Source organism: Macaca nemestrina, chromosome 7 (assembly GCF_043159975.1).
Source record: "Macaca nemestrina isolate mMacNem1 chromosome 7, mMacNem.hap1, whole genome shotgun sequence".
NCBI lineage: Eukaryota > Metazoa > Chordata > Mammalia > Primates > Cercopithecidae > Macaca > Macaca nemestrina.
Genome location: NC_092131.1, coordinates 108980478 through 108995567, shown reverse-complemented (window position 1 = coordinate 108995567; position 15090 = coordinate 108980478). Strand labels below are relative to the sequence as shown.

The 15090-nt window shown below is 37.8% G+C and overlaps 1 protein-coding gene across 7 annotated transcripts in view; it reads right to left on the bottom strand.

The window, feature by feature from the left end:
- LOC105497462 (ADAMTS like 3) overlaps positions 1-15090 on the bottom strand; it is a 434450-nt gene that overhangs the window by 147431 nt on the left and 271929 nt on the right. For all 7 annotated transcript variants that reach the window (XM_024797846.2, XM_024797843.2, XM_071100796.1 and 4 more), the window contains exons 10-15: positions 14740-14851; positions 9671-9809; positions 8413-8463; positions 6897-7101; positions 1859-2006; positions 142-226 (exon numbers count right to left, since the gene is read on the bottom strand). In XM_024797846.2, coding sequence (XP_024653614.2) covers positions 142-226; positions 1859-2006; positions 6897-7101; positions 8413-8463; positions 9671-9809; positions 14740-14851 — 740 coding nt within the window. The remainder of the gene's footprint in view (positions 1-141; positions 227-1858; positions 2007-6896; positions 7102-8412; positions 8464-9670; positions 9810-14739; positions 14852-15090) is intronic.

The following is a 15090-nucleotide window of genomic DNA, read 5'->3' as shown; positions in this document are numbered from 1 at the left end:
CCAGCTCAAGCTCTCTAGAGTCTGTAAATCCAGGTCACTCGGATATTAAATGTATCATTGTACTCCAATGAGTACAAAAATTACATATATCATGTTAACTGGCTATGCCCTGATTATTCCCATAAAGGGTCCTGGACTCACGTTGGTTCTTCTGTTGCTATTCTGGTCTCTTCTAGTTCTTGTGCTTGTTTCAGCCAAGGCAATTTTGCTTCCACTGGACTTTTTTCTAAGAAAAAGAGAACATAAACAATAAGTTTAATTACTATTAATCATTAAGGAGTTGGATATATGATCATATTGGCTGAAGATTTCATTTATAAAGAGGTCATGTTTTTCAAATGCAAGTTGAGTTCCTTAGTAAAATACATTAGGTGACTGCTGGAATGAATTAAACATTTCTGTTGTATTTTTTAAAAATTAATACATTATTAAAAAGCAACCAAAATGATCACGATACAGTTGAATATGCTGTCAAAGTTAACATAAAAATGCCTTTTATAAATCAATACCAATTTCTGTTGTTCATACATTGAAGCTCTTACTTCAACCATATCAGCTTGCTATCTTTGGTTACATTTTATTTTTGTCCATGGAATGCAAACATTAATAGAGAAAGACAAATAACATGAAAGTTAAGAAGGTTGGGAGGGATGAAAGAGTCTGTGTTATAGTTTACTCAAACTTTTACTGTTGTTGTAGTTATTGAGGGAGATGATTACCAATTACATCTGGCATGGAAAAACAAACTGTTGCCCCTTTCTGTCCTTTGAAGCCTCCTTGATGTGAAGAAAGGAATAATTTATCTATGAAGTGAGAAATAAAAATAACTTTGGGGTTCTTCAAGGAAACTGTGGACACAATGAAAGTGGCTATGAAAGTATCGTAAGTGCAGAAAGAAGGAGAAAAGACTTCACTGATGGAGTTATGTAGTCAATGTCTGTACCTGTCATGGCAACTAGTGATTTTTCTGCAAGATAGACATACTGAAAAATATTTATTGGATGGCTAATTATGAGGCTCTTTGTATGAATAATGAACCCAAAAATAACAAAAGAGAGTTTTACCATCCTCTCTCAAATACTAAGGAGGAGTCCTTACTAATAGTTGGGAATAATCTTTTCTCCAATTTCAAGATGGAAGATACTTTTCATGAGGATGATTAACATTAAAGAATATGGAAATAATTATGTACAGAGAAGATCATATATCAGAGAAATGATGCCAAATCCTCCTATCCATCGATGCTACCCATTTCTGCTCTTTCATGTAGAACAAATGTGAACTACTGGAGAGATTATAAATGCATCCATAGATCTCCAATGGGAACTGGAAGTTTTCATTCATTCCATGCATTAGTACACATGATAAAGATGACATCATTCCTCCCTCAAAAATCTTACACTCCAGTGGAGAGGTAGCTACAAAGAAGAACGAGAATCTTGAGAAAAGAATAATTTCCTCCTCCTCTATTTCTTCCTCTTTTTCTTGCTCTTCCTTCTCTTCCTCCTTCTACTTTTCCTTCCCCTCCTTTTTTAATCTCCCCCTCTGCCATTCTCCTTCTTTTTCTTCAAGGGAGAGACTGCATTTAATTTTCTTACGTCCACCAAGAAATGTTAGTATAAAACTAGATAGACAGGAGCTACTCCATCTGTACGGAATCAACAGGAGCTCAGTTTTCCCTCAAGATGAATAATTCACATATATCTAACTTCTTTATCTAGATGGGAAGGTCTATTGCAATCTGTCAGTAAAACAATTTTTATAAGAAAGTAGTAAGTTGAAAGGGAAATGCTACAATATTGGAATGGGAGCTGGAAAATACTATTTGATTTGAATTTACAATGCACCACAGACTTACCTTTTGGTTTATAACACGGGATGGGAATGACACATTCTTCTTTGATGTGTAATTTCAGTTGTGGATTGCAGCCCCCAACGTGCTCTCCACGGTGGTTAATACACAAAACAACCCGGTACCGTAACCCTCGGCCACAAGTCACTGTGCACTTCAAAGAAGAAAAGAGAAGCCAATGCATTATTTTTAAGAGAACCACAAAGGCAATATTTTATCATATGCAAAGGAAAGCCATTAAACTACATAAATATTAAACACAAAAGACTTTTAGACAAATATTATGTAAGGAAGGGTACCGAGGCTAATTTTCTGTGATGCTTGTATTTCAAGGCCCCTCTTTTGTACAACCTTGTTCTACTTCCCAATTGAAAAAGTATTTAAGGTGTGATCATAGTTCAAGAAAATTGAAAATGCCCTGAAATCTTACTGCTCAAATATCAAAGAAACTTGTTACAAGTTTTCTCAAGTTTGATTAAAAGTTTACATGACCCTACCCAAAATAATTTTTGAAGATGAATGAAACCTTTCTGAACTGTCAATAAAAATATAATAAAATTCTGATGAATTATGCCAGAAGATTATTTTTCTATTCTGACTATAGAAGTCAGTCTTGCAAAACTGCTGTCATAAAATGAGGCCATCAAAGATAATTCAGCCAAACACTATAGAAAAAAATACTACAGATGTATCCTGATACATCTATAACTATAACTGCCTGCAGTTAAAGTTAATAAAAATATGCTATGTTTTCCTGAATTTTTTTGCAGCATTTTTTTTTCTTGGATTAATTGATTATGATTTGAAAGTTACTCTTGCCTATGAGTGGAATGTTTTCATGTCATATAAAAATCGAGACTAGCTTTTCATTTATCTGTGTTATAGTTTGGCTCTGTGTCCCCACCCAAATCTCATCTTGAATCGTAATCCCCATAATCCCCACTTGTCGTGGGAGGGACCTGAGAAGGGGTGATTGGATCATGGGGGCAGTTTTCCCCATGCTGGTCTCAGGATAGTGAGTTCTCATAAGATCTGCTGGTTTTATAAAGGGCTCTTCCCCCTTCATGCTCTCTCTCCCTCTCCTGCTGCCTTGTGAAGGAGGTACTTACTTCTCCTTCACCTTCCACCATCATTGTAAGTTTCCTGAGGCCTCCACAGACATGTGGAACTGTGAGTCAATTAAACCTCTTTCATTTATAAATTAACCAGTCTCTGGTAGTATCTTTATAGCAGTGTGAGAATGGACTAATATAATCTGCATATTGGGGAGTATATATATGTACGCATTTAAAAAATTGATAGACTATATTTTTTGAGGACTGTATTGGGTTTACAGAAATATTGAGCAGACAGTACAGAAAGCCCCAATATTCCCCTTCACCCCTTTTCCCCCCTATGATTTTCCCTATTATTAATGTCTTGCTTTAGTGTGATGCCATTGTTACAACTGAGGAACCCATATTAATACATCATTATTAATATAACTAATACATCACTTAATATATCATTATTAAATATTATCATTATTAAATCCAGAGTTCACAATTAGTTGTCAGCTTTTTTAAATTTATAATTTCTTATAATTTCCTTTCTTATTCTAAATAAACATTCTCTTCAATACTCAATATTTGTGTTTTATATTCTTGTTTTTGAGGAGTCCCCTCAAATCTGTACAAGCTTCAGACCCCACCAATTCTGGATCCACCCCAGGGAGGGGCTGAGAGTTCTTGATTGCCTTTGGTTACCTGCTATGGGACAGGCACCTCATTCATTTGTTATCTCATGAATCCTCCTGACCCACTTCTAGGTCAGTAGCTTCAGGCTTATTGAACAGATAAGCAAACGGCCCACCATCTAAGGATCTTGCTCAAGGTCACACAGTTCCTAACAGGCAGAGTGGAATTCCCTCCCAGAGCCATCTATTGCCAAAGCCATGGCCAAGTCACTGCTTTAAGGAGCTTGAAAATTATTTTCTGACCCCCTAAGCAACTTTGTGCCTGGGTATCCCTGGGGACAAGTTTCAAAGACATGTTTCAAGGATATGGAGGCTTTTCTCAGTGTACGCACATTAGGCAGAATATTGGGAAATTTCTTTAGTTCATGATGCCACTCTTGAAACCACTGAACAAATACTTTAATGAGTTCAGTGAAGTTTGAGATTACCCTGTTTTTGGAAAATTGACTCACCTACCCCCTAATTTATCAATTCAAGATATATATAATATTGAGTGGCTGTTTTAGCCAAGAAAGAAAAAATTTCACCCAAAGAGAAAGAAAACAGTACAAGATATAACTATACTACAACTGGTTAATCCAAAGGAGCATCCTCTCCTTTTAAACCACCCTTCTGGGAAGCCAGACACTTCCCCCAATGGCATTGTCAGTGTTTACAACAGTTCCAGAACTCCTCTGTGGAGCTGCATATGTCCTCAATGATGGAAAATCCTCATCACTGAGAATATATTTGATTTTTGAAAAAAGTGAAAAGTATTAAGGGTGAAGTATGGTGCATGAGAAGAGCTAGTTAACATCCTCTATTCTGATAATACATGTGATGATAAAGTCATGATATTTATGGGGATGGAGGGTGATATAAAAGCTCTAAAGCCAACATCAAACATATGACTAGGACTTATGAGAGCTGAAAACAAGCTCTGCAGTTGTAGAAACAATGTTAATTTGGGGCTGAGAAAGTGAAAGTCCCTAATGTCTCAATAACAAATCCTTTTGCAGCTGAGATGATATTCTTTGCTTTCAACAAAATAGAAAGAAAACTTAAATTGCCAGCAGACAGATCCTTAAAAATAATTTTTGATGATAGACCATCACATGAATTTTGGCACATAACTCAAGAGTTCAAAGAACTGAACGACCTTGCTAAAATAAAATCCTTCCATCCTGGTCTATTGATTTATATGAACAGGCTTTCCCAGTGTATACATGCAAAGCCAAACGAAACAAAATAAGAAACCAATAGTAAAAATTAATAATAAAATCATTGCTGAACATGGCTCATTCTGGTGATGGACTATTTTTTAAGCTCCACTTATCTTCTATAAAGATATATTAATGCATGTACATGATGAACTAAGTGTGTACTCAAATGAAAATGTAGTTTTTGTGTTGTTATTCTTATTTACCAAACTTTGAAATATATATGTTATTTTGACTGTGTAAAATTAACTCAATTCAGAGGAATATTTTAAATAGTTAGGGCCTTATGGCCACAGGAAAGTAAAATAAATTAATTTCAATGATCATATATATCTTCTTGGAGAGAAGTAGAATACTGTAATTAAAAAAAGACTTTAAAGCATAAAAATACATTATATTAGAATAAAATTCTGTGGGGAAAGTAGATTGCAAATGTGAGTTCAAAGGGAAAAATATGCACAACATCCAAATTGTTAAAGAAGAGCTCGTTCCTGTATTTTTTAAATGAAAGATGGCAAAGACAGAAATTATCATGGCATTTAAATTCCACTAGACAGATTTTTTTGAATGCTGCAACACTCTTATTGTAAAATGTCAACATTCACAACATGTTGAAATGATATTCTTTGTAATTATTTAAACTTGTGATAGGAAATTTCAAATGTCAACCTAAATATATGTGAAGAAATACAAAATTCTCTAATCTTCTTTTTAGGGAGTATGTGACCAAAAATTAATTGATAACTTCTTTCCTAGCAAGTTTGAATAAAGTTCTACAGGGTAATGATGTTTAGTCTGGGGATATCAGAAAAAGATTGATATGGTCTTCACCTGACACTCGTTTATCCTTCAAGTTCAAGTGCTACCTCCTTTCTGAAGCTTTCCTGACACCTTCAGGTGGAGTGAATCATTCCACCTTGTGCCTCTGAAGTACTGGGCACATGATACTACTTATGCACGATACTATACTGTATCACAACTTTGTTTGCATGAACGTCTATGCAACTAGATTCTAAGCTTTTGGGTGGTAGGAGCAAGTTGTATTTACTTCTTAGCACGGTAGCTGACACATTGAATAAATACATGAATAGATATATTAACGCATGTATATGATGAACTATGTGTGTGGGGAGATCACTTAAGAAAGCTGGAGAAACTTGAGTCAATTACATCTCACTCTCCAGAAAATTAAAGGATTAAGATTAAATTATTAAATACCAATGTCTGCATTTTTCATCTTTGACTAATCCAGCTGCATTTTATTTGTTCTGGAGGCTCACTCAGTCATCTCTTTAGAAAGTGAAAACTACGCTAATTTGACATGACCCTTGTTATACCTCTGGGGTGTTTTCCTTCTTCTCTTTTCCTTTATATACAACTTGACCCCACGGATGATTTCTAAATAGGCTGCCCGCCTCCGGTCTTTCTCAATGTTAGGCTATCTTGCCTCAGTTACTTAAAATATATTAGGTCTTCACAAAAATTGTGAAGCTTCTTAGTAGCTACTGGATCAAGGACACACGCTTTCATGTCGTGTCAGCATTTCCAACTTAATCTTCCAATTCTTAGTAACATGGCTCATCTCTTCAAATCTTCAACTTCGAGTCACTTCTTGTCATTACTGCCTTTGCTCAGCCATCTCTGTTTGGCCATCTCCCTAACACTAACCCTAACCCAGTGATGCTTCTCAGGTTCTTGCTTGTTTACATTTGTCAAAGAATTTAAAGAATTTAAATTTTAATTCTTGCTTGTTTAAATTCTTCAAAGATGGGTTAAGCACCACAGAGGCAACAAATACTTCCTGACTGACTCTGCTTCAACATTCGTTCTTTATACATTTGTTCTTTACAGTACTTAATATTAACTATGCTGGTAATTATATGGAAATATTATTATTAATGTCCTTAATGTTAATTATTTTTACCTATGATGATGCTTGTGGTCTTTCTTACCTTGTCCTCCAACTGTCTTCCTAAGCTCTTTGGAGTAGGAACCATGCTCTTTTACCACTTTTTTTGGTCTCCATGCTGTCTAGTACCATGGTGGGCATATAGAAAATATCCCTTAAAATATGAGAATTAATTAAAAGTGGCATATTCTCAAATCTTACCTGAGACCACTCCATGGCAATCCACTTGGGGCAATCAAACAGATTACAAGTTTGCATAACCTTGGGTTTGGGTGCATACATGCACTTCCATTCTTCCACTTGCAATATCTCTCCATGCATGGATTCCTCTACACACACAAAGCTCCGTCTCTGAATCCCTCCTCCACAGGACACGGAACATGCAGTCCAAGGATTATGTTCCCAGCTCAAAAGCAAACAAATAAAATTATATTATTTATTTGTTGTTTGTTTGTTTCAAGTTTGCAAAGATGGTGGCAAAAAATATGGCCTTAAGGTATCAGTTGTGGTTCAGCTGAATGAGCCTGGGACTGGGAGTCATAAGACTTTACTTTTTTTTTTTTTTTTTTTGAGACAGAGTCTTGCTCTGTCACCCAGGCTGGAGTGCAATGGCACAATCTCGGCTCACTGCAACCTCCACACCCCAGGTTCAAGCAATTCTCCTGCCTCAGCCTCCCTAGTTGCTGGGATTACAGGCATGCGCCACCATGCCCGGCTAATTTTTGTATTTTTAGTAGAGACAGGGTTTCATCATGTTGGCCAGGCTAATCTAGAACTCCTGACCTCGTGATCTGCCTGCCTCAGCCTCCCAAAGTGCTGGGATTACAGGCGTGAGCCACCATGCCCGGCCTTTTTAAAATTTTAATTAATTTATTTTTTTTAAGATGGAATCTCTTTCTGTCGCCCAGGCTGGAGTGCAGTGGCAAGATCGTGGCTCACTGCAACCTCTGCCTCCTGTGTTCAAGCAATTCTTCTGCTTCAGCCTCCCAAGTAGCTGGGATTACAGGCACCTGCCACTATGCCCAGCTAATTTTTGTATGTTTTAGTAAAGAGGGGGTTTCGCCATGTTGGCCAGGCTGGTCTTGAACTCCTCACCTCAAGTGATCCATCCACCTTAGCCTCCCAAAGTGCTGGGATTATAGGCATGTGCCACCACACCCGGCCAAGACTTTATTCTTAACTGCCACACACAATCTCTAGTCACAAGGTACTTAGCTCCTCACATCTGGGGTTTTTGTCAACTGGGAATAATATACCTTCCCTATTTAACCTTCATAAGACCATTGTGAAAATTAAATCAATTAAAATATATAGTGTGGCTGCATCTTCAAACTGCCTCTAAACCGTAAAATACTAATGGACAATATTATTAGAGAATCACAGAACCTCAGAGTCAGGAAGGACCATACTATTCATCTTGGTTTAAAGGGGGATTAAAATTTCTGATTAATTGCAACACTTGAGCTCCTGCTATGATACTCAGTTGTCCAAGATAGGCTTGACAGCTCTAGCGATGGGGAACATCATCTTTTGAGGCAGCCTATTCCATCTAATTCTTAGAAAGATTTTTCCTATTATTGAGTTGAAGTCTGTTTTCCCTTAGCTCTGTAAAGTATCTAATATCTAACCCTCAGACATTCTAGGCTATTGCTACAGATGCTACAATTCCTAGCAAACTACTTAAATTGCAAAAAGGAAAAGGAAACATATAACTCACCGAGGAAGAGGTTGGAAGTGGTCGTAGGGCATTATCTCTTTAAATCCATCACTACAAATGAAATCATTGTGAGAATATCATTTCTATAATAAATTAACACATTTATTAATTGACTAATACAATATTTGACATTCCAAGAGACACAGCTCTTTCAAATTGGAAACTAAAAATGTCAAGTGTTATCAACCACTCCCAAAAATTCAGCCACTATCTCTTTAATTGTCAAGAATATCTACGACACAAATTCTCCAGTTCTATTTGAAAATATAGAAAACTAAACTAGCAGTATATTAATTAAAGGAAAAAAGTACCTTGCAATTTAGATAAATTTATTCCTTTTTATAATCATTACTCTCTTAATATACCAGTGATATTAACACACTGTCATATTAGTAGGATCTTCAAAAACCACTTTATTTCACAGAATTTGTCCTTTGAAAGGTCTCTATTAATAATTACGTTCAACCAGGCTCATAGGAAATGGGCAGTTTAGTAACAGGAAATGAAATCCACTGAGAACGCTTCCTTTTCCACTTGCACACTTCTTCCTAAGCCAGCTGGCAGATATCTGGAGGATTCTGGGACTTGATATTTGTTATTTTAAGGTATTGTAGTAAGCCAGGAAACTTCCCCAGGCAATCCAAGTCAGCAGGTACTAAATTATGCAATAGGATAGTTTACGCATAGCTTTTTTTGCTTTGGCATTAAAACTTTTTACTTCCTTGCACAATGCATTATTTATACTGAATTTAATGTGAACACTTCAAAAGCCAAAACGTGATAATGGGTGACCCAGTTTAAAAGCTAAAATGGTGAGTGGAAGATATTTATGATTGGCAGATGGACTAGACATTGTACTTGGATGAAGAGAGCAGGAGATGTTCAAAAAGTTCATTATAAAAAAACTTAGGAACACATAGCCCACAACAAGAGAAAGCTAGACTGACAAGAGAAAGCTAGACTTGTTTTATCACAGTTTAGAGATAACAAAAAGCAAAAGAAATGAGGCAGATTGCCTTTCTATATCTTGAACAAATGTACTGAAATGCTGCCAGTGTATAGCAATTCTAATCCGGACACTCATTAGGAATGTATCCTAATTCCTATGCACCATAGTTACAAATGTGAATGTAGGCACCTGCCACCAGTAGACAAAGTCAGGAAATGGAAATGTATTGCCCTGCAAAGATTGCTCAGTCTCAGTTGAAGCTGATTTGTTTCTTTATGAAGTAAAAAGGGTGTGGACAATGACACAAACCTTGATGGGCAGGGATCCATGCTGCATTCCTTCAGTTTTGGTTTTGGTTTTACATTTTCAGGGTAGTAGTGACAATAATGGTCAGGAACTACCCTCTTCAAGCGGATATCCACACATTCAGCAGAATTGAGCTGATAACCTAAAGTGTTAGAAAAGGAAAGTCTGAATATTGCATCCGTTTCATTTTTACTTGGCAGAGTTATCACTTGCCACACACTTTTTTTTTTTTCCTCTTTAAGAAACTTAACTCAGTGGTTCTCAACCCTGGCTCTATAACAGAACCACATGGGAGCTTTTAATATACTCTAATGCCCAGGTTCCTTCATGGTCCAATTAAGTCAGAAGCCCTGTCTCTGGGATCCAGGAAAACAGTACCTTTTAAAAAAGGTTCTCAGGTTCTTCTCAGATGACTAAAATGCGCGGCCAAAATTGAGAATGACAATTAGTACCGACTGCAGTACTCTCAGCACTTCTAACTGAAAAATTACAATAGTCTCCTCTCAAGAACTGTTTGCAGCCCAGGTGCAGGTGAGTTATTCATTCTCCTCAGTTCATTGTCTTTTCTCCTCATTGTCATCATGGCACTGTGCAAGGCCCTTCTCTCATTTCCATGTAATCTTTCTTCTTCCCTTATTGACACTCCCATTCCAATCCCTGCAACACACCTATTTTGATTTGTTGTTGATATGTCCCTAAATATGCAACTGTCTTATGTAATGCTGCTGTTTTTGTGTGTCTGTTTTTAACTTAATAAATGATAATGTGTTTTAAATCTTGTTCCATTTTCCATTTTTCTCATTCAACATCATGTTTTTGAGAACTACTCTTGTGCTGGGTGATTGCTGGGTTGAAAATTTCTTTCATAACATTTTATAATTTGCATATGCAGTACCACATTTTACTCCTCTGCTCCCTTGGGATGCCACAGGCACCTGCAATACCAATAAGCTTTCCAAATGGGGAATTAAGCATTGTCTATACAAAAAGGAACAAAATCCATCTCCCGATGTCACTCCCCAGCCCTCGTCTCACAAGCCTTCGAACAGAAGGAACGAAGACTTATTCCTGATTCTATTAAATCTAATTTGTAGAGTTTCTGAGGAAAGTGAACATTGCAAATAGATGAGTGCTATAAATTTAAAAAGCAAGTCACAAAATGATGCTTCTATTTCCTGAAAGATCTGATTCCAAGTTTCCTGTCACTACATAAGTGTCTTGTTAAGTTAAACTTTTTCAAAAAAAGGTAATTTTTCAAAACTAGAATGAGCTCTTTAGGAAAGAAAAAATGCCCAAAGCTAAGCGCTCTGCCTCTGCCAGTTGATCTAAAGGTCTAAAAATACATTTAAAGTCCTGATTGTCGAGAGGAATCTGATTTTATAAACCACTAGACAGCTTTCTACAAGACACGGCTTGGATGTAAGCTAAGTGCAGAAGGACGGACTGGTATGCATTATAAAAGCAAGGTCGAAACCGCAAGAATGAAAATCCAAATGGAGTCAATAAAATGTTACTTGGGTGCCAATATCTGCCAGAAAGTTGACGATATCAGATGGCAATGACAATCTAGGTACTTTATCCAGATTGATCTCAAGTGTCTCACATCGACAATTACAGATGAAGACTAGGAAAGTCCATCTAAGTACCCCAGTACCTTAGAGATCAATGAACTAATTTTCTTGATTATCCAAAAAACTCTGAAATTCCATTCACAGACATCACACAGATTTGATTACTAATATAATTAAATTTTGGTAATGCTTTCCTTGTGGGTTTTATGTGTGTGTTTTGTTTTCCCCAAAACAAATACAAAATGAGATTACAGCTCCTTGAGTCAGAAAAAAAATATATTTGTTCTAAATAGAAATAGACTTCTAAATGAAAACAGGGCATAAACAGCGTTTATAATTTAGGGAGAGACAATTAATTTTCCTCTTTTGTTTTATCACAGTTTAGAGATAACAAAAAGCAAAAGAAATGAGGCAGATTGCCTTTCTATATCTTGAACAAATATACTGAAATGCTACCAGTGTACAGAAAATGGCAGGCACCCCAAAAGCAGCCTAAAATCTCCCTTCTGTTCTTATATCCACTGCTATCTTTGGAGACGATCTCACTGCTAAGTGCTCATGCACATTTATAGTTCCAGCAGGACTGACTATGTCTTTCCATGGGCACCCAAGTATGAGAAACACCTATTCGCTTCCCAAGAATTTAATCAACTGGACTAAGCTGAATCCCACTATAAAATGTCTCCTCTAGAGTAGAAAATGTCTTTTATCTTATGGATCCAAATGTGAACGTCTCTCTGAATGACTGTGTGTAAGAACAAAGAAATAAATTTTTTTCAAAAAAATAGATGTTTGAGCCAGGCGTGGTGGCACATGCCCACACTCCCAGCTACTCGAGAGGCTGCAGTGGGAGGATGGCTTGGGCCCACCAGTTGGAGACCAGCCTGGGCAACATAGTGAGACCTCACCTCTAAAAAATATTTTAAAAATTATCCAGGCATGGTGGCACATGCCTGTAGTTCCAGCTACTTGGGAAGCTGAGGCTGGAGGATTGCTTGAGCCCAGGAGTTTGAATCTAGCCTGGGCAACTTAGTGAGACCTGCCTCTAAAACAAACAAAAGAGAGAGATGTTTGTTTTTCTGCAGAGTAAGAGTATCCAAAGAGTCATAAGTGACCCAAAGATGTAAAGGAGCCTTTGCCTCATAAAAATGCTTTTAACATTCAAGAAAATTCAGGAGAAATTGAAAATAAACTGAATGAATGTCAGAGCTGGTAGAAACTTGAAGAGGACTTACTCCACTGGTTTGTTTTCATTGTATTAATTTTGTGATTGTGCTCTATTTGTGACAAGGAATAGATTTCCACTTAAGGTAGTACTATTAAATTCTTTTTGTGAATATGTTTATTTAAGTTGAATAAATGTCCCCTTAAAGAAAAATCCTTAAGTAAATAATAGTCCAGGAATAACACAGATATGGCAAAAATAGTGATGGCAATATGGCTCCAGCTGCTATCCAAAGACACTGGCTTAAAGAGGCAATGGACACTTTGCGGTACACACAAAGTGGAGTACGTACCATCATCTCCTGGAGGATTAACCACACCCTGGGGTTTCTGACTCAGTAGGTCTGTGGTGGGGCCTGAGAATCTGCATTTCTAGTAAGTTCCCAGGAGATGCTGATGCTACAGGTCCAGGAAGCCCACTGTGAGAATCACTGCTGCAAGATCATAATCAAGTGGTCTATTGCCTCAATCCTGGCCCTAGGAAGAACTAACTGGCGAACTGGGGAGATTCACTTTTACTTTCTTTCTGTGGCACTATTCAGTTTTCTCTTCCATTCCTAGGGATGTAAACTTCTTCTTGGGCCTGGGCTGCCCAGTGCTTCCCACACTGCCCTGTTGTTTCAAGGGGAGCCTAAATTCCAGAAGAGAGAGATCTGCCTGCATATTCACAGCAACCTGGCACTGACTGAAGAGCCCTCCTTCATATACCTGTAGTTTAAAGGAGATAGGCCAGTTTCTGACTCTAAGTAAATTGATATTCCGTAGGCTTCAAGGACTGAAAAGATGTGGAGCTAGGTTGGGCTGAAGGAGTATTTATTCTAGCTCTTCAAACAAGACCATACCTGAGCCTGCGTACCCTGACCTGGTTCCAGGTGTAGTAGGTGGTTTAGGGGAGGCACAAGGGCAAAGTCATTTAGAGCATGACTCTGGTATCAAGCAGACCTGGCACCAGATCCTAGCTGCACTGTTTATTAGCTGAACAACATACTACTGTATGCTCTTTACACTTTCTAAGTGTCAGTTTATTCATGTATAAGAGAAATAAAAGAGACCTTCCTTAGGGTTTTCTTGAAGAATAAATGTGATTATGAGCAACTAATCCATGGCTTGACACATGGTAAACACCTAGTATCACCGCCTGGTACTCTAAGGGGAAGCTTCAACATAAATCCCTATTCTAGTAAGTCATGGTTCCTGGGTTGCATGCATTTATTCTTTGATTTAAAAGGTCAGTTCAGAAAAAGAGAATTCTTTTGACAGTAGCTCTAGTTGCCTCCTCATTTGGTCCAGGGAGTTGCCAGTTCTCTGTATCAAACGGACAATTATCTTCCACCAGAGCATGAAAGATGCTGCTTTTGTAGCGTGTGTGGAGCCCTGGATTACACTTGTCCTAAAACTTTCCTCAACCGACTATGAAAATCTTGAACTAGGCTGGGCACGGTGGCTCACACCTGTAATCCCAGCACTTTGGGAGGCCAAGGTAGGTGGATCAGCTGAGGTTGGGAGTTCGAGACCAGCCTGGCCAACATGGTGAAACCCTGTGTCTACTAAAAATACAAAACTAAGCCAGGCAAGGTGGCAGGCACCTGTAATCCCAGCTACTCAAGAGGCTGAGGCACGAGAATCGCTTGAACCTGGGAGGCGGAGGTTGCAGTGAGCCGAGCATGACACTGCACTCCAGCCTGGGCAACACAGCAAGACTCCGTCTCAAAAAAGGAAAGGGAAAGGGAAAGAGAAGAGAAGGAAAGAAAACTTTGAACTAAGCAGACAATAAGCAAGACTTTCCCCTTAACACTTAGTAGAGACTCTTTCTCTTTTAATAAGCTTATACTCTTGCACCTGAGAAGAAAAAAGTTGTAAATCTAATGTTAGAACCAACATACCCATTGACTCAACCAGGCTGGGCAAGTCACTCCATCTTTCTGCTTCTCAGATTTTTCATAGAAAATTAAAAATAATACATACTTTAAGGGCAATCAAGAAGAGAAATGCAGTAACACACGCAAACAAGTTTGTTTACAGTTTTTTGTTTTTTGGGGGGTTTTTTTGGCTAAAAGTAAAAGGTGTTTTCCAAATCCAATTTTGCACCTGTCTTCAAGAGTAAAGGCAAATGCATCTTATCCATTAACACCATTGCATTCAGGCTGCTAAGTAAGGTGCTGTGTGATCAGACATCTCTAATCACCACGCCAATTTTAAAATCAGCTTCAAAAATGCAAATGCGTAATTTCTCTAACTCTGAGCTCTAAATATTCATGAACAAAGCCTGGGCCTCACCTCCTCCACATGTCACAGTGCAGGGAAAGAAGTCAGTTTGTCTCCACTGATGACTGATGGGCTGGTAAAAGAAGAACTGAACCACGCTGTCTTTGGCTGCAGTGTACCTGGTCTGGACAAAAAGAACTGTGAGAACACACGTGCAAACAAGGAGCTAGTGCTTTCCACACCTTTCAGAATAAGATAAATGTTCTTCATGTATGCAGACAACCACCCATCCATTAGAAAAACTATGGGGCAGAAGTCTAATAAGTTTAAGATGTGATAACATTTCATTAAGATTTGTCATAAATGGGGGCTCAGGTGATCTTCTGCAAATCTCCCTGGAGTCATTTTTCCAGATAATTCCAT